General features: G+C 40.9%; 5 protein-coding genes across 12 annotated transcripts in view; 3 read left to right on the top strand and 2 right to left on the bottom strand.

Moving 5' to 3' along the window:
- The window catches only part of Nckx30C, a 34984-nt gene extending 28671 nt beyond the window's left edge, over nucleotides 1–6313 (top strand). For 3 of the 5 annotated variants that reach the window (NM_001201832.2, NM_164870.3, NM_164869.3), the window contains one exon: nucleotides 62–1635. In NM_001201832.2, coding sequence (NP_001188761.1) covers nucleotides 62–302 — 241 coding nt within the window. In that variant the 3' untranslated portion in view covers nucleotides 303–1635. Of the gene's footprint in view, nucleotides 1–61 lie in introns of all 5 variants that reach the window. The other 2 variants (NM_001273367.1, NM_143754.5) reach the window with 2 other exon arrangements.
- Nucleotides 6314–6553: 240 nt separating this feature from the next.
- Nucleotides 6554–8904, top strand: CG4364 (uncharacterized protein). The gene is made up of 4 exons (NM_135461.4): nucleotides 6554–6705; nucleotides 6810–7043; nucleotides 7105–8203; nucleotides 8266–8904. The coding sequence occupies exons 1-4, from the start codon at nucleotides 6688–6690 to the stop codon at nucleotides 8796–8798; spliced, it is 1884 nt and encodes a 627-aa protein (NP_609305.1). The 5' UTR covers nucleotides 6554–6687; the 3' UTR covers nucleotides 8799–8904.
- Nucleotides 8905–8941: 37 nt separating this feature from the next.
- On the bottom strand, nucleotides 8942–17015 carry pelo (pelota). Its single transcript, NM_057634.5, has 5 exons — nucleotides 16732–17015; nucleotides 15951–16672; nucleotides 15703–15895; nucleotides 11079–11185; nucleotides 8942–9680 (listed from the first exon to the last, which is right to left on the bottom strand). Exons 1-5 carry the CDS (start codon nucleotides 16770–16772, stop codon nucleotides 9556–9558), a joined length of 1188 nt encoding a protein of 395 aa, NP_476982.1. The 5' UTR covers nucleotides 16773–17015; the 3' UTR covers nucleotides 8942–9555.
- CG31710 (uncharacterized protein) lies at nucleotides 11871–15383 on the top strand. 3 transcript variants are annotated; one of them, NM_001273365.1, is made up of 3 exons: nucleotides 11871–12045; nucleotides 14220–14557; nucleotides 14644–15383. In NM_001273365.1, exons 2-3 carry the CDS (start codon nucleotides 14286–14288, stop codon nucleotides 14741–14743), a joined length of 372 nt encoding a protein of 123 aa, NP_001260294.1. In that variant the 5' UTR covers nucleotides 11871–12045; nucleotides 14220–14285; the 3' UTR covers nucleotides 14744–15383. The 3 variants fall into 3 exon arrangements, with proteins under 3 accessions (NP_001260294.1, NP_723480.1, NP_001260295.1); NM_164867.3 differs by having other exon boundaries at nucleotides 14647–14861; NM_001273366.1 differs by lacking the exon at nucleotides 11871–12045 and adding an exon at nucleotides 13518–13759 and having other exon boundaries at nucleotides 14647–14861.
- A 350-nt stretch (nucleotides 17016–17365) lies between the features above and the next one.
- Nucleotides 17366–18034, bottom strand: hoip (hoi-polloi). 2 transcript variants are annotated; one of them, NM_001273364.1, is made up of 2 exons: nucleotides 17888–18034; nucleotides 17366–17825 (listed from the first exon to the last, which is right to left on the bottom strand). In NM_001273364.1, the coding sequence occupies exons 1-2, from the start codon at nucleotides 17888–17890 to the stop codon at nucleotides 17445–17447; spliced, it is 384 nt and encodes a 127-aa protein (NP_001260293.1). In that variant the 5' UTR covers nucleotides 17891–18034; the 3' UTR covers nucleotides 17366–17444. The 2 variants fall into 2 exon arrangements, with proteins under 2 accessions (NP_001260293.1, NP_524714.1); NM_079975.4 differs by having other exon boundaries at nucleotides 17888–17996.
- Between the last annotated feature and the right edge of the window lie 56 nt (nucleotides 18035–18090).

Below are 18090 nucleotides of genomic sequence, written 5' to 3'. Positions count from 1 at the left end.
AACTAACCGGATATGTTGAATACCCTTTGCCATTCCCTCACCATTCCCCACTCCTCGCCAGACTGCCGATACCGTGGCTGCTGTACGGCATCATCTATGGGGCGCCCGTCGAGGTGAACTCGGTGGGCATGGTCTGCTCCATAACCATCCTGTTTATGATGCTGGTGTTCGTGGTGATGTCGATCGCCTGCTTCCGCTGGCGCATGAACAAGGGGTTGGGCTTCACCATGTTTCTGTTGTATTTTGCCTTTGTCGCCGTATCGCTGATGTTCGAATACGATGTGATCACGTGCCCCTTTTAAACAAGGGGCAGGGGCAAAGACAAAAGCGGGCAATAGTTACCGAGTTACCCGGCTGTCGCGCCATCGAGCTACCGAGCCAGCAAGGATACCTGCCAAGGATATCTGGATGCCGCCGAGGACGAGACGAGGACCCCCGTCAGCCTCACACCCAATTAGCTAAATTATATACAAGCAAATTAATGGATGATAAACAAATTAATTAACAGTGGACTAAAGCTAAATAATCGAATTGTTAAACAGACAGACAGACAGACAGACGCACAGACATACAGAGAAACTCACTCACAGATACACACAAACCACAACACATACACATGTAAAAGCGATACTGAATTAACGAAATCGAAAACTTAACGTTAACAAAATGCGAGTTAGTTAGTGCCAGCGTTTCTTTTTCGAAAGACATTTACTTTAAAGTGTTTAGCGCAGCTTTTTAACGCAAGCAGCCCCCTATCCTATCCTTAACTCTACGAATCTTTGCTCCCAACTATCGTATCTATCTGCGACCTAATTACCAAAACTAGCGAGAAGGTAACACGACAATGGCTTCCCAACCACTTACTAACTATCTACCTAACGTTTGGGTTTTAACTACAAGCATTAAGAAACCAGGCATACCAGGCGTATGTATCAACAAATATATATGAATATCTCGGCACAAGGCACCTATATCCTATATACGGTATGATATGATATGATACGATACGATACGATAATGAAAAGCAGCCTCCAAAAATTTGTGTTGAGCTCATTCGGTTCGATCGATCGAGCAGAAAGCCTTTCATTTGCGTGCTCTAACTAAGATTTCTCCTAAAAGCTTTATCCAGAGCCTATCTAAACTTTATCTAGTTTACGACTTATACATAATACTTATATATCCACTCACACGCACACTTACATGGCATACATATATATTGACCTGTATTGATTAAGTGATAATTTGCGTACTTATTGAACAAGCAAGCAAGGCGAACAAATCGAAAACTCTCAAAGTTAGCTACAGTTGTACTCGAATTCAACGCTAAATCGAAGCGAATGTAGGGCTTTAAGCAATTTGCTTACCAAGCATTTGCCATACATCCAGACCAGATCATTATGATATGATTATCGATAACACTGATTCCAGTCCGATGCTAATTCTAATTCTAATTCTAATTCTAATTCTAGTTATGATTATGATTCTAGTTCTGATCCCGTTTCTAGTCCTAATTCTAATTCTGATTCATGTTGGCGTGTAGGAGGAGCAGAGTTTAAATTTAACTTTAAATTGAAGCCATATTTATTATAGACTACTTCAAATCCAAAACCAAAAGCCTAAGATAAAAAAACCATGAAAAAAAAAACAAAAAAAAGAAACTAATTTCATATACTTTTTGCTTAATGAAGTCCCCCAAGTACATATATATGAGCATATTAACGTATTTATATATAAACGACATATAAGACGATATTTAACGAAACAAAACAAAATCAACTTGCTCTCTTTATTTAGAAGGTACGTAACATTTTTCTAAACTAAAACTAAAACCCTTAACTCGTAAAACCAAGTGGCCGCAAAACCGTTGAAATGCAAATGGAAAAGAAACCCAAATAATTTAACATAAAACGCATACATATATACACCTTAATATAAACATACTTATATATAAATATATATATATATTTTATATATACCAGAAGATAACTTACTATATATATATGCAACTATACTTAAGTAGGCAATGTATCTAACGGATATCCAGACGTTTGCATATGGCTCGCAGTCAAGTTAAGGAAGCAACAAGACAAGATACAGACACAGATACAGATACAAACACACACAAACACTCAGAACAGAAAGCAATAATTTTTATTACCAGTGAACTTAGAGGATTCAGCAGTGGCATGGCACTATATGCATACTCCTATATGTACGACATGCGAATCTCACTGCGAAATTGCGAACATCAAGACCCACAAAGCAGTTGTAACGCATCGGAAATAATTATATATGCATTCACATTCGCTGAATTATATGCTGTATCTACTGAACAATGCGATGTGCTGATGCAAAATGCAGAATGCAGAATTAACGTAACTAAGTGGCTGCTCTTACACCCCATGGGTGCAGTGCATTCGATTGCACACAGATATAAATATAAATAAATGATAATATTAAATATGCATGTATGTAGGATATGGACAGGTCGGAGGTCACAGCATAACAGCAGAACCGGAAGAGCGCAGGAGCGACGCGATTGTCAGAGGGAACGAGAGGTGGAGACATTGTATAAAACTCGAACGAGACTTACATACATCACCATCCTCTCCACATAGAAGACACAACATCCCTTCATCAGCGAAAGAGTAACCCAGTACCAATCCAGCGGAAAGTTGGCTGAGAACTTCTTAAGGGTCATCTAAGACCTTGAATACTTTTCATTTACTCTATATCGGATCATTTGGAAAATGTATTTATGTATCTACTACCGTACTTTGACTCTCAATCTTTCCATCTTACTTTCTAAGAAAATGTACCCTAATTTCCGTTGACTACAAATAATTTTTGAAACTATATATTTAAATGTCCTATTCTGTCCTAACCACTTCGTTACTTGTTCAACTCAGCCACTCCAAGCATTTCTCACTGTAGCTCTTAATTCCAAAAGTGTCGACTTTAGTCCTTCTATATTGGATATATGTATGTATCCCAACTAGCAAGCTCACTTCTCACGAGTAGATTGCCTTGGTCGCCAGGCTTTAACAGAGACAAACTTCCAAGAATAAACAACAAATTAACTTAAACTTTTATACATGCTGTATGTTAAACTAAAGACAACAAAGGATAGCAGAAACTAAATCGAATAGAAAACCTTTAAAAAAATATCTTCCAAATTAACTTTAAAACCAAGTCATATTTATTATATAAAAATAAAATACTTGAGAACGAAACACTCTCACACTTAACTACATCTTATTAGAACCTAACGAGAAAATGGAAAAGCACACCCAGCAATTACTTGTACTGAAAATTTCCCTCACACACACACACACACACCCACACACATCTGAGCTATCACACCCATACACGTGCATTTAAACATATCGCGCCGATTTTCTATCTACAAAAGCCAATATTCCGAGAGGAAAACCGAACAGAATTGAGAACTAAAATAACACGATTATTCCCAGAAACTTCTTTCACTTCCAAATGGAAGTTTAGAAAATTTATAATACCCAATATAAACCACAAAATCCCCGATTCCCAATCATCCCAAATCATCATCGAAAAGCGCGCACACCACACAAAATTGTCGAATGGCGTTGAAGTCTCGCTTTAAAGCAACGTAAATAAGAGGAAATATATACAAGAAACACATATATATAAAGATATATATATATGAAATTGTTATGGTTATAGATTTTTAACAAGTTGAATAATTGCGTAAAAGTAAAAGTGAAACAAAAACACAAAAAAATTGTTGAAACATTAGCAAAAGCGTTCATAAAACATAAACGAAGCGTAAGGAAGGTAATAATAATAACGATAAAACGAAACAGAACAAACCAAATCGAATCGAAAGATATAGTAATGCTATATATACTTTATGAAATATTTAACTATGAAAATAAAAATCATTGTTTGAAATTAAAGTGAAAAAAGTAAACTTAAAAAAAAGAACAAAAAAAAACAAATTTTGTGTTTGCTAATTTTGTGTCCACAAACAAATTTTGAGTTTGCAGAAAAACCAACCGTAAGTATACCCAATTGATTGTTTATGTTTTAAACGTAATTGGCATGATTAGATGATATTCAATGTTCGATGTTTTCAATATCAAATAAAATTAGCAAACACAAGCACAGACCATTCGGATGCATTTCTAGAGATCTGATCTGATCTGATCTGATCTGATCTGGCCCAATACTAATCACGCCCTCGAGTCAATCACCAAATACAATCGTCTTGATCATAAAAAACCGATATACCACACATAACGTCTACGAGAATAAACGAACGAGCACATAATCATTGATTTCAGCTTTAAATAATCTACAAACTAGACCTAAACCGTATATGGGACACTTGGATATTTATTAACTTTTATATACCAGTATATGTACCATATAGCATATACATACATACATACCAGATACCATATAGCGTATAGAACATAGCGTGTTTGTGCGATCGATCACACGCCCCAAATGGATTACTTTTTTTAATACTTAATACGATTACGAATACAAATAGAACACGTGAAGTGCAATGTATGCAATACTTATATTCAATTATACAATATTTAGAGAACGTTTCAAGTTGCGTCCGTTGTTTAGGCAGAGAAAACTCACATGAAAACAATAACTTTTCAGCGGCTTCGATTTGATTTCGATTTGATATTTCGTTCGATGTGCGGTAACCAAACGATTACCAATTAACGATTAAACGAAAATGCAAGCATGAAGCGAATATATGATATATGTATGAATCCAGTAAAAAGTAATAGTTAACATATTGGTAGACTAATTTAAAGATTTTATAGCGTTTTCAAATTTATAAGTGTATAAACCGGATGCGTTTATTATTTGTAATGCCAGCGATTAGCCGAACGACATCGGATGTCAGCAGATATAGCGCGTGAACATATAGCCGTCGTGTGTAATACAATTATCATTACCCACCAAAATACGTATATTTTCCGTTGTTCAGTTTCGATCGTTGTAATTTTGAATTTTACCTTACAAATGTGTATTTTTTCGGGACAAACACAAGCGGACCGATCGATACGATACTGGCATGTAATTAGTGCAGATGGGTGTGTAATTTTAATAGCAAACAATGAGAGTATTATAATAACAGACATTAATTTTAACAACTGATACGCTTCTAGCACATAAGATTGTACAAATGATTTATATGAATAATACGAAAAACCATGAAAGGAAAACAGAAAACGAGAGCTAAAGTCAGTTCAGTTCAGATATTCAGTTCAGTTCAGTCTAAAAATATAATTGAAACCCACTTCTTACTCATCAAAGGAGTAGATCCACCCACACCCGAAGATTCCAATTCCAATGCTGAACTCACTTTATCTCTGTGACGAACCATACATAGAGAGCTCGAACGATAAATACTTACAAATGTATGTATGGTGTAATACATCGAGTTATTTACTTTATACAAGTACGTCTAGTTAACGACATTTAGATTTTATACAAAACACACCCAGAAACACGCATTCATTCGATTCCCGACTCCAGCAACCGAACCAAATTCACCAGTATACCGTATACCCATCAGTTAATTGGAGATCATCTAAATCGAGCATGGAGTGAAGGCAAATCAAATATATAGTCAATTTCTAACGATACATGCAAACATATATGGCTGGCACTCAAGATATACATACATATATATATATATAAACCAAACGTATATGAAGTTATATAAAGCATTTTAAGGATCGTAAACTGGAGAAGGCGCAGAGTAGAGCGGGGCAAATGCCCCAAAAACCTTATGTAAATCAAAACGAAGCTATAGCGAATAAACCGAAATGTTAACTAGTTATTTAGGTGAAATATACAACAAACCACACTCAGATGCAGGATGCGAGATGCAGCTGCAAGATGCAGATGCAAATGCAGATACAGATACATTTACATCGAACCGTTAACAAGGCTTTGAAAGCTCAGAAGAATCACTCAAGCAGACACTCAAGAACACGACACAAGGACACGAATGTTCAACAAAAAAAAAAGCAGAGTTGTAGAAGAGCCGCCGCAAACGAGAAAGGGCCGTTTAATAAACTTTTGTTATCAAGCAAGACAGCATAATGAATTGCGACTGCAGTAAGCACGTGGCGAAAACAAAAACGAAGTTAATGTTCAAACTAACTAATATATAACGAATATTATATAATACAACAAACTTAGACTGTATGTTATTTTCTCAATACAATACCTATAAAAAAAACAATAAAAACAGATTCAATAAAATGAGTTATCCAATGGCAGCATGCGCGTGTTTATCTTTAATGTCTTTGGTATTGCTTCTAATTATAAATTTCACTTTTATTTAACGTTTTGTTTAAATATTCAAATTTAAATTTAAATCAAAATAGCTGTTACCTATCGATATATCGAAACTGTTATTGCTCACTTTTGCGTTTAATTTAGCAAAGTTCTGTACCATTTGCAGCTAAGTTGCACACCTTCGGTTTAAATTAGGTTTATTTTCAATACCACCTGGTCTTTTAAATAACAATTTGGAACTGGTCACACTTCCTTTCCACGCGAAACCAACAACACAAAAAACGTGTGTTTTGGTCAACAGCGTGTTTTCTTTAAAATAAATCTGTATAGAACAGATTTAACTTGACAAGAAGTGCATTTTCATAAACCGGCACAATGAGACGACCCAAGAAGGTAGGTTTGCGTTGTTTTCCGCGTACTTTTTTCCCCTTTAAGGTTATGTGTTTTAAGACTCCCATGAAACCATATGGAAATTAATGTTTTTAAAATATTTTTAGTACGAGTCCGGTGAGGCTACGCAGTACATTAGTCGCCGGGCTGCGCTCAGGAAACTCCAGCTCTCGCTGAACGATTTCCGGAGGCTGTGCATCCTGAAGGGCGTCTATCCCCGGGAACCGAAACATAGGCGTAGAGCTCAAAAGGGATCTTCGGAGATCAAGGTGCTTTATCACACCAAGGACATTCGCTTTCTGCTGCATGAGTCGATTGTGTGGACGCTGCGTGACTACAAGGTATGTTAGCTACACATACATATATCCCGCGGAACCCTTAACCAATCCAAATGTTCTACAGATCTTTGCCAAGAAGAGCAATCGCGATCGTGCCATCAAGGATTTCCGCAACCTGAAGCGTCGATTGGCCCTGTTTCCCGAAATCAAACTCGATCACATTGTCAAAGAGCGCTATCCTACCTTCATCGATGCCCTCAAGGATCTGGATGATTGTCTGACGCTGCTCTTTCTGTTCAGCACCTTTCCCTCGCTGCACTTGATTCCCAGGGAGCAGTCGAATCTGTGCCGCCGTCTGACTATTGAGTTCCTACACTACGTGATCGCGTCAAAGTCGCTGCGCAAGGTGTTCATCTCCATCAAAGGCTACTACTTCCAAGCGGAGATCAAGGGCCAGAAGGTCACTTGGATTGTGCCGCATTACTATCCGTTCAAGCCACAGTCACGCCAGGAGGTGGACTTCAAGGTGATGTCCATCTTTGTGGAGTTCTACACCATTATGCTGGGCTTCACCAACTTCCGGCTATTCCATGGCCTGAATCTGGCCTATCCACCACAATTCCCAAGCAGCGTGCTTCAGGACAGCGAAGAGTCCCTGAAGGATGAGGCCAGCTTCGTATCTGACCGCATTGCAGCCTTGAACTTCGAGCTACTGCGCACGGACAAGGTGCAGGAGGATGAGGAGGAGCTGGACATTGACATGGAACTTTTGGAGCAGGACGGCGACTCGAAGCGCATCATCAAAATGAAGCAGGAGGCGCAGGAAGTGAGCCGTCTACGCACCCTATTCAAGGGCTTGAAGTTCTTTATCAATCGCGAAGTTCCGCGCGAGCCCCTAGTCATCCTCATCCGTTCCTTTGGCGGCAAGGTGTCCTGGGACTCGTCTATCTTCGCTGGCTCAACCTATGACGAAGGTGATGAGACCATCACCCACCAGATCGTGGACAGGCCCAGCATTACCACGCAATACATCTCGCGCGACTATATCCAGCCACAGTGGGTCTTCGACTGCGTCAATCAGCGCCAGCTGCTGCCCACTAACAAGTACTTCATCGGCGAGACACTGCCACCGCACCTGTCGCCATTCGTGGACTCCAAGAGGGACTCGTACATACCGCCGGAAGAGAAGGCCCTCCTGGATCCCTCCCTGATCGAAACACATGGTAAGTTACAGGATCTTTAAATATTTTTTGGAACAGCTATTTAACTATTACTTTTTCTGCAGCCCAAAGCGATGACGACTCCGAGGACGAAGCTCAGGAGGAAGAGGAGACTGTGGACCAAGAGCTGCTCGATGCGCAACTGCAGCTGGCCTATCAACAGGAAACGGCTGAGTACAAGAAGTACGGCGGTCCCGATGGCGTCAACGAAGACGAGGAGGATCCGGATGATGAAGATGATAATGAAGACGACGATGAAGAGGAGGAAGAGCTCGACGAGAAGACCAAGCGTCTGCAGGAGGAGAAACAGAAGATGTCCGTGCAGTCGGGCAAGGTGCACAAGGTCAACAAGCGGCAGGTGCACAAGGCCGAGGTCGATGAGCACCGCCTGCAAGCGCGTATGGTGAAGCCCCGTCATCGCAATCTGTTCCGGAAACTCATCCGCGAGAAGCAGACTAAGGAAAAGGAGGAATGGCTGTTGCGCAAGAAGCGACGAACCATCGAGGCCAACGAGAAGGAGGCCCGGAAGACGGCCAAGCGGGAGGCACGCAAGGAAGCGGCGGCTGCAGCTGCCAAGGCTTCCAAGCTGGGCAAGTGAGCGAAGAGTCTGCTCGGGGGGATCTGTGTCTTGATTTAGGTTTAAATAATAAACAACGAAAATGTAAATGAAACTGAATGGAATATAATTTTATTTCGTATTCGAGATATGCACAGATGAACAGAAGAAATCAATGGTAATTTCAGTTAGGTGAATTCTTGAAAATGATTTATTTTACATTTATATATTTTACAGCATGGTTAATTACTTACATTCTGTATCAACTAGTAGGGTTTAACAAAGGGTTATGTTTACAGCATAAAATGATAATTACAAATCTTATAAAGTTAAGCAACATTAAGAGCGTTCTGAAGATGCATAAAATCCGGGTTTAAACAACGAAACTGGATAAATAACTATATTATATGCCGTTTTTAATCATTTTGTAAACCTCCGTTTTCCATTTTACAAATGAATGAACAATGAATTTAAGTGCGCCGGAAAGGAATTTAGTTTGCCGAATATAGTTAACGCAACTCATATGAAGCAATAATTGAAACCTAACAATATTGTGGCCATTTAATTGAACACAAAGAATATAAAATGTTGAATTTGTAGGCCCAGCCACGGGTGAACTTAAGCAGTGTGTATATTGTATTGAATTAGCACTATGTATGTATATTGTATATGCCCTGACGTCCAAGTCTGTCGTGGTTCCTATTAGTCTACTTGTATATCGCTCGCTAGTTAAGTTCCTAAGTCAAAATTTTCCGTTATCAAATGCCAAGATTCCATGAAGCTATTCCTATTTATGATCCTAGTCGCTATCGCTATCTGCCACCCCGCCTGCCGCTCCATCCTCATCATCATCATCGTCGCTGTCCTCCAGTTCGGGCATCGGGAAGCGCAGGAGGGCTGCAATTCCAGTTAGTTGAGCAAGTTCTGTGAACAAAAAGATTGGGGTTATTCAATGGACTTAGCTTTATAAGTTGTTGCAGCTAATTACTGCTATCTGCATGCTGAAAACCTGAATATCAAGTAAACTACAAAGACCATAAGCATCCATACTCGGTGCAAGAAATCGCAGAGCCTCAGAACTGCAGCAGCCAATGCAAGTTTTTCACTTTTTCCCCAGGTTGTGGGCGTTCCTACCGTCCAACTTCAAGGTCCACCGCTTATTCTAGGCCATGACTCACCCCAATGAACTTCACATTCAACACGGCCAGAGTGAGCATTACATATTCATAATTAATGCAGGTTACGTACCAGAGAATATATAATTCGTGTTCTCAAGTACCAGGCCCCTTTATCTGTTAAATTTGGTTCTGTTTACACAAGTAGCCTCATTGTTTATATTCTTATATAATTTAAAGCTGATTAAACTGCTCGGCTGAGTAGAATTGCGGAATAAATACTTGCAACGAGATAAGAATGGGCAGTACTTAGCGATAAAAAAAAAAGAAAGAATACGAAAGGGATCGTTACAACTAAATTCTTGCAAAATCTACAGGGCATGGGGGATCTATTTCGGAACACCAGCGACCCATTTTCGAGTCGAAAACGAAACTCTTGCCAAGACGCAGGCCTCAGACAATTGAAAAAAGAAACTCGTGGAAGGAATCTCATCTCGTGAGTCACCTGCAAATGGTTATTTAAAGCATTTAAGCACTTTACACCCCGAAAGTATGGCCAATATGTGAGATGTAATTTTAATTAATACTTAATTGCATACGAAAATGAAATCGAAAGTTCCCTTTCGAATGAGCTAGCGAAAACTACTTGGCAGCCATTCAATAGTGCTGTTTTTTTTTTTTTTTGCTTATCTCGCAGCGGACTTTGTAATGTGGGAGACCCCTCCAAGATATTCTCACATATGCACGCGCATGTATTCAATATTGCATCGCGGGAACTTAAAAATAGCATCTTTAACGAGGTCATTAGACGGGGGAAGGCAGCCTGCACATAAATATTCCATCCAAATTGAGCATAGAAATGGCCAAAGGTGGAACAAGTGTGATGCAAAGAGAAGATTCTGCTGGAGATGATCTATTCTCGGCCTGAAAGGGCAGTTCCTTCTCGCTCCATGAGTCACTGACAGATTCATTTCTATGTACCAGAAGTTCTTGAGTTATTTCAAATCGACACAAGGTTAAAGTTAGATGGCTTTCAAGATTGTTCTATTTAAGTTTAGCATGTAATTGCCTTACATATATGTGAACTTAATTAATGGAGTAAAGAAGATGCACTTTGTACTACACAGTGACTCACTAGATCGGATCATTCTCTTACAATCCTTCTTATTCAAGGGTTTAAATCAATAGTTTATTGTTTGATACTTACGTTCTCCTGAGATGTGCATGCTCGAAAAGATTTTGACTTCTCCCCCAGCATCGCGAATGGATTCGACCAGATTGACATATTCCTTTCTCAGACTAACGTCTTGGCATCTGTAAAATGAACAAATGTTGATGTTTAAATCATTGTCGTATCATTTATAGAACAGAAACCCCTAACATCATATCCAACTCGATTCCACTCATTAATATACCCATTTTTCACCCATTTACGGATGTAGGTGCCCGTATCTATTGCACTTTCGCATTCCACGGCCCGTTTAAATGGCGCATAGCAAAGTGCTGGATCATGGCACGTGATGGGCATAATCCGCATTGAATAAGGTGTCAAGTTTAACTGGAAATAGTGGGTTCACCTCGTCACTCAACCCCACCAAAGGGGGTCATCACACACATTATACTTGGACCCCATAATTTGCACTTAAGATTCTCAGAGAGCATGAAGTCACTAGACGAGCAATGAAAGTGCGACTGCCATAAAAAGTAAGTGCAGTTCAAAAACCCCATCAGAATGAGCATTTATTTGTGCAGGTAAAAAAAGTTAGAATAAGAATCAGCAGAAATTCGAATGAAAACCATACAAAAAATGAAATTTCAATTATCATTTTTATTGACGACAACAAACCGCTTTCAGTTTGCTTGGAGAGATTGCGAGCGAACGGATCGAAATATGTGGAGTGTGGACTTTATTCCGAATGCGATCCACAACACGTGTGGCTGAGAAGAGAGCGGCTGTCTTCGCATCGAAGAATTAGTTGCAAAGCGGCTTTTTTGCGGGCAACATCGAGCGATTCGAGGGACGGAAAATCGAAATCCGAAACGAACCGGAGAAGATTGCCACGCGAAAAGAAAAATTGGTGCTAAGACCCCGCTAAAAAAAAGATCCAAACAGCGCCATCGAAACCGCAAAAGAAAAGTGCACAAAACACAACGCATAAAAAGATAATACAAAGGTGTGTTTTCTCCTCCGCAGAGTGAAAGTTGCAAAAAGGTTTTATATCTACATATAACAAAAATGCTGCCTCAGTGCAGATGAAATCTCAAATAGACTCTCAAAAAGTCCCGCTGACAGTTTAGTTCAACGTTTTATCCCCGCTGACTCAGCAGAAGGCAATGCAGATACAAACGTATCTGCTACCTGTGTTCAGATACTTTTTCGCTCATCCGTTAACCGCAATCTGCGATGAACTGCGAGCCATTGTGTTGTAGATGCTGCTGCTGATGTACCTGCAATTTTAGCCGCTACTCATGTTGCTGATGTAGCTGCAATAGCTGTTGCTGCTGCTGCTGCTGCGTGACAACGATTGCACAATGGAATCAATTGTTATAATGGAATTAGCGTGCACGAGGTTGGGCACAGCCGTGAATTGTCAGCCAGAAAAAGAGAGAGAGAGCTCGTTTTTAAGGAGAAATGGGAAAGAAAGATGGTGGCGGGGAAAGTGGGAACATGGGCAGCCCCAGATATCAGTACAAATGTGTAATTAAATGTGCGAGCAAAGACAGCACTATTTGAACTTGACAACTCAACGTATAATCTACAAACATTGTACTGCACTAAATATATTGAAAAAGTGCAAGACTAATGAATCCGGCAAGGTTAGCCCTCATTGCCCAATTTTGTGAGATCATTTGAGACCAACCTTAAAGGCAACGCCTTGATTTCAAAGCCTTTATGACTACGATCATTCCAAAAACAGCCAATTCATTGCTTACCCCATCAGTTGACCAAACAAAACCCAACCCGAGCACCCTTTAAAGCAAAGATCCAATAAAAGTGATTCATGGATACCCGTTTAGGGTATCAATATCGCTCAGTCAGACAAGCCCTTTCACTTAAGTTTTAATGGAAAAAGCCTTAAACTCTTCCTCTCTCTCTTTCATTCGCTTTTTTTTCGAATATTTCACAATGCAAATATATGTACGAAATATATAAACAATTGCATTTCGAGACAATATTTACAAGCGTGGCCAGCTGCGACAAAAAAACACCAGAAATAATCGCTTAAAGGGGGCACGTTTTTGATGCACAAGACATGTTGCAAAGCAAAACAAAGAGGGACTAGAAAAACTGGTTGGACACATGAATAATATACGTACGAAAAAAATAGAAAATCTACAAGATGGCAGGGAGTATCGGTGGGGGGGGGAGGGGGCGTATAAGAAAATGCTAAGTGCATTCGAGTAGCAAAAGAACTTGATAAGTTAGCTGGAAGTGGATCATGTTGCACGCCATGTGGAATCCATTCCCAGAAAATCCAAAGGGGGAGCTGTGTGGAAGCGAGAGTGTCCGCTTCAAAAAGTTGCCAGCCAAGTGATCCATAAACGGAGTGATTAAATAAATTAAAATTCTTTATTTTCTTGTTTATTGCTATTCTCCCGCTGCCGTTCCTGCTCCCTCAATCGCAATCTTCTTTCGCCCACAGCGGGTTCTAATAATTAGCACAAGAATTGGCTCACTGAGGGAATCATTTCCACACGGTTATATAAAGCTTATACTGTACCCAGCTTATTTACATCACAGTTTAGTTCAGTCCCCGTCATTTGCTAATCGAAACTCGTCTGGCAAAAACAGCTCTATAAAATAAGACCCGAAACAGAGCACGCAAATTCAGCTTGGAATTCGTCCATGAGCATTTACGTTTATATTTACGGATACGGATTAAATGGGTGAGGGACGAAACAAAGTCTCAGAAAGCTAAACACCATTTTTAACAATATTGTTAACTATAAAGTTATCTTGGCTTATCACAAACATTCATAGAAATGCTCTACATATTTTCCACAATCATTTGCTGATAATACTTTTGTTGTAGCCGGCAAAATTCCAGCTTATAGTAGTCACAAAATTTGAACTGCATGATTTCATTTTATGTGACTTAAATAAATATTCACATATTATGATAAAATGATTTCAAAATAAATACATTTACGTGACTTTAATTCGAAATATGTGTAGTACATTTTGAGGAACTTGATCACATTCCAGTCAAATATATGTCGATTTTTATATATTTATCGATTTGATGATCATAAAACGAAAGCAAAGAAACTCGAATCGTTGAATTATCTGTCCGAACCTCAACTCCACTTGACTGTACTACTTAACGCACATATCTTTCCACTCCAGTTCCTATTTAAGTGCAGGCCACTTAACACCGTCGAATTAAATCGAGTCAAATCAGGCGGATCCAAGATGCTCACCAGACAACCCGACTACACCATCTCCGAGCTGGGCCATCCCATCCATCAGTGGTCGGATTCGACCGCGTGCGAGTCCCTCAAGAAGCTGGACTACACAAAGATGCCCAGTTCTCCGCCATCACCACATCGCCTGCTGCCACTGAGGGAAACGTTGGACGATTGTTTCAAGCGCTTGACGATGAGGAGCAGAGAAGATTTCGAAGAGGATCCCGTATACCAGCAGAAATTGAGAAAGAATCAGTGCAATGAACAGCAGCGAAGGCGGTAAGGCAAATGGAAAACTTAAACAAAGCATTTCATAACAACATTTCCCCATCTTGTTTCTATTTGCACAATGGCCAAACTATCAGCAGCAATCAAAAATGTCGAGATAAAGCCCAGTCCGGAGCAACAACGACGACGACGACGACGACAACGATAGCGGCGAGCTGCGATTTAAACAATTTCTGAGATTAAAAAGAAGGAGGAAGAATACTTATGGGGGAAGCAACCTAAGCGGACTGACTAAAAGTGCTAAAATAAAACACCTTTTGCCTAGATCATTAAGTACATTAAATGTTAAGTAAAGAAAAAGCTATAGCACTTAATTTTCATTTAATTGCCAGCCACGCAGTTAGCATACAAAAACATATTCGAATGGAATTTCATCGGCCCATTAAAGTGTAAACAAATTGCGGAGAAGAGTAGTGAATAGAACAGAACAGAACTAAACAGGCTGGCAGCCAAAAATGGTGAGGAGACATTGGGGCAACCTTGATCATGAGCACGTCGCTATGGGGCCAACAAATTAATGCTCGAACGTGCTTTCTTTAAATGGCTAAACGCGTGCGATCGCAGCAGATCTCTATTCGCAGCGGAAGAATCTGCGATCTTCTAATGGTTATGGAAGTCCATAGTGGCAGATCTAGCAAATCTAGACCTTATCACTTGTGGAGATACTGTGCTAAGCCATACGAGTGAAATCACTGCGATATATTAGGTTGTAGTATAATAAGTTAAAAACTCTCTCTTAATAAAGAATAACAAACGCGTTCTCAGCTAAATTCTACACATAAATTCTATACACAAACATAAATAAATTGAAAACCACAGTCGCAGGCATAGCAAATCAATTAAAGCACAATCGATACAGTAATTAAATTGATTGCTCTTCTTCAGATTTTCTGAATTACCCCAATATTTGTATTCTTTCCGGCACCCAAAGCAGTCTGGTGACATGCGTTCCATATGGCGACACAAGCACACCAATTGCCATAGCACTCTCACACAATTTTGCCAAGTTGAAGGTTTCTAGTTATACTCGCGATCGTGCTCTTGATCTCCCGCTTGATTGGGCTTAATGTGTGCCCAGCTAGTAATTACTTCAATATACATAGATATATACGTTGGCTCAACCAAGTGTAACTCACCTAAAGAGGTTGTCCGAGATCAGCAGCGTTTCGATGGCCTGCGACTCGGCGGCTTGGAGGACATGTTTCTTTCCATAGAAGGCCTTGGCGGGCTCACATTGCAGCATCATGTAGAATTGTTCCAGGGCCTTGACCTCGCCAGCTGCCTTGGTGTCAGACATCTTGGCCAGCACGGCGGGATCCTGTAGAATTTCTGAAGGCAAGAATTTGACTTAGAACATATCTCTTCATAAGGGTAAATGGCTCACCTCTTAAGGAGTGCTTAAATCCCGAGGATGCGTGCACCAGCATAAACTTGCTCTTGTTGTCCAGCAGCAGCTTGTAATCCATTTTGACCGCCTGCTGGAACATGTAGTCATAGAACTGATCGCGCACGAATCCCGGCGACGCAATCAACACACACTTGACCACATCGAAGTTGACGTGCCGCAGGATGCTCTGCATAACCTGCTCGTAGAACTTGGCCAGTCCCTTCTCGTGTTGCTGGACACTGCCCTTGCGCTTGCGCGGTATGGAGACCTCAATCTTGCTCCGCACCAGGGTCATACTGGCGGTGATCAGGCAGACGTGTGCTAATCCCTCCTGCATCACAACGGCGGCTACATCCGCAGACTGTGTGGGATCGCAGGCCATTTCGATGCGCTCTAAGGCAATTGTGTCCCATTCCGGCTTACGCAGCTCGAACTTGCGATTCAGCTCCAGGTCGAGGGTGTGATAGGCGCCCATCTTGACATACTGGTTCTCCTCGATGTTTCTGCCTTTAAGGCGGAGCACACAAGCCTGCGTATCAAAATCTATGCTCTCCACTGCGATGGTTAGTGTGGTGCGCACCCGGCTGCTGGTGGAGGAGCCAGTAGCCGTTTCATTCTGCACCTTGCGAATAGTGGTGCTGCGCACGCTGTCGCCTTTCGCAATCAAATTGTAGGCGTGCCACATATCCTCGGACTCCTCCGGCACCAGGGTCACATTTCTAAAAGAATTTTCGAGGCATAACGAAAATAGTTTAAGACTCTGGGGATATTCACTCACCCCTGCATGCCCTTGTCCACGTATTTGCCCAGCAGCTTCATCCCGTCTCGTTGCTGGTCAGGATTTGGTATTTGTTTCGTCGGCAGGCACTGCCTTTATACCGAGTGCTTTGATTCCTCTAGCCGCTTGTCACTTGCACCCAGATTCCAGTAATTCCCTCCGTTCACAAAGGCGGCGGTGCATCGTTGTCATTGGGTTCACGCAGTTGCTAAGTTCACACCGCTGATCGAATCGGCAGGATGGTGTGGCAATGGTGGTGGTCAGTAGAATCGGCGGCCAAGTGACATTCACCAGGGGCGAACGGTGATGTGCGACTGGCTATTTTGCCGCCAGGATTGGCTTTCTTAAAGTAGTTTGCATAAGCTACCATTCAGATTTTTTTCTATTTCTATGAATAAATAACTTATAGTTATAAATAAATATTCTACATGCACATGTACATTTTGGTCTGGTTCAATAATTTATATGAAATAAGCTTATATTAAACTAGCTTATTTATTTGCCAGCACTTTGCCGGCTATACCAGCTGACCCCTTTGGTTTAGTATTTTCTGGTATTTTTCGGCATTGGTATCCGGTGTCCAAAAATTGGGCACTCCAAGCCAACCATGTGCGTTGGAAACAACAATTGCATTAAAGAATACACATGTTTATTCAAAATTTCAATTTGAAATTACCACTTTGTACGAATGTTCACTTAAATCTAAAGGGTTACTAGACTAGCAGTCGCTCGATCTCCTGCTGAATGGAGGTGATCTGCGACTTGAGCTGGCTGCCCTCGTTGGTGGTCACAGAGCAGGCGACTATTGGCCGGGAAACTCCGCACGCACGCCCCAAGGCCTGCTTGGAACGAACGAAGACGTAGGGCACGTTCTTGTCCTCGCACAGGAGCGGCAAATGGAGCAGAATCTCGATGGGCTCCGCATCACCGGCCAGCACCACAATATCGGCCAGTCCGCGATTGAGGGTCTTGGTGGCCTCGTTGGCTCCCTTGCGCAGTTGATTGTAGTTCAATGCTTGCTGCAGCAAGTTCATGATCTTGGCGGTAAGCTGGGCATCGGCCAGCGGGAATGCCTTGGGATTAACTTCCTCAGTCTGCAAAGATTGGGATACTTGTTGAAATTTACATCTCTCGATGCTAACGTGGATGCACTCACCATATTGGCTTGTTTATTGTATACTTTTACTGGAAAAAAGTGCTTTAAAATGCAACCTCTCCGCTTGCTGCTTCACTGAGGGCAATTGCAGAACAATTGAAATCGCTTTCAAACACGTGCGTTAGCGTTAGAAAACCGTTCGCAGGTGGTTCGGAAATACCAAATAAGACTGGTCATACTGCCATCTAGGCAATACTAATCGT

This window comes from Drosophila melanogaster, chromosome 2L (assembly GCF_000001215.4).
Source record: "Drosophila melanogaster chromosome 2L".
Classification (NCBI taxonomy): Eukaryota; Metazoa; Arthropoda; class Insecta; order Diptera; family Drosophilidae; genus Drosophila; species Drosophila melanogaster.
This window is presented reverse-complemented; position numbering and strand designations above follow the sequence as displayed.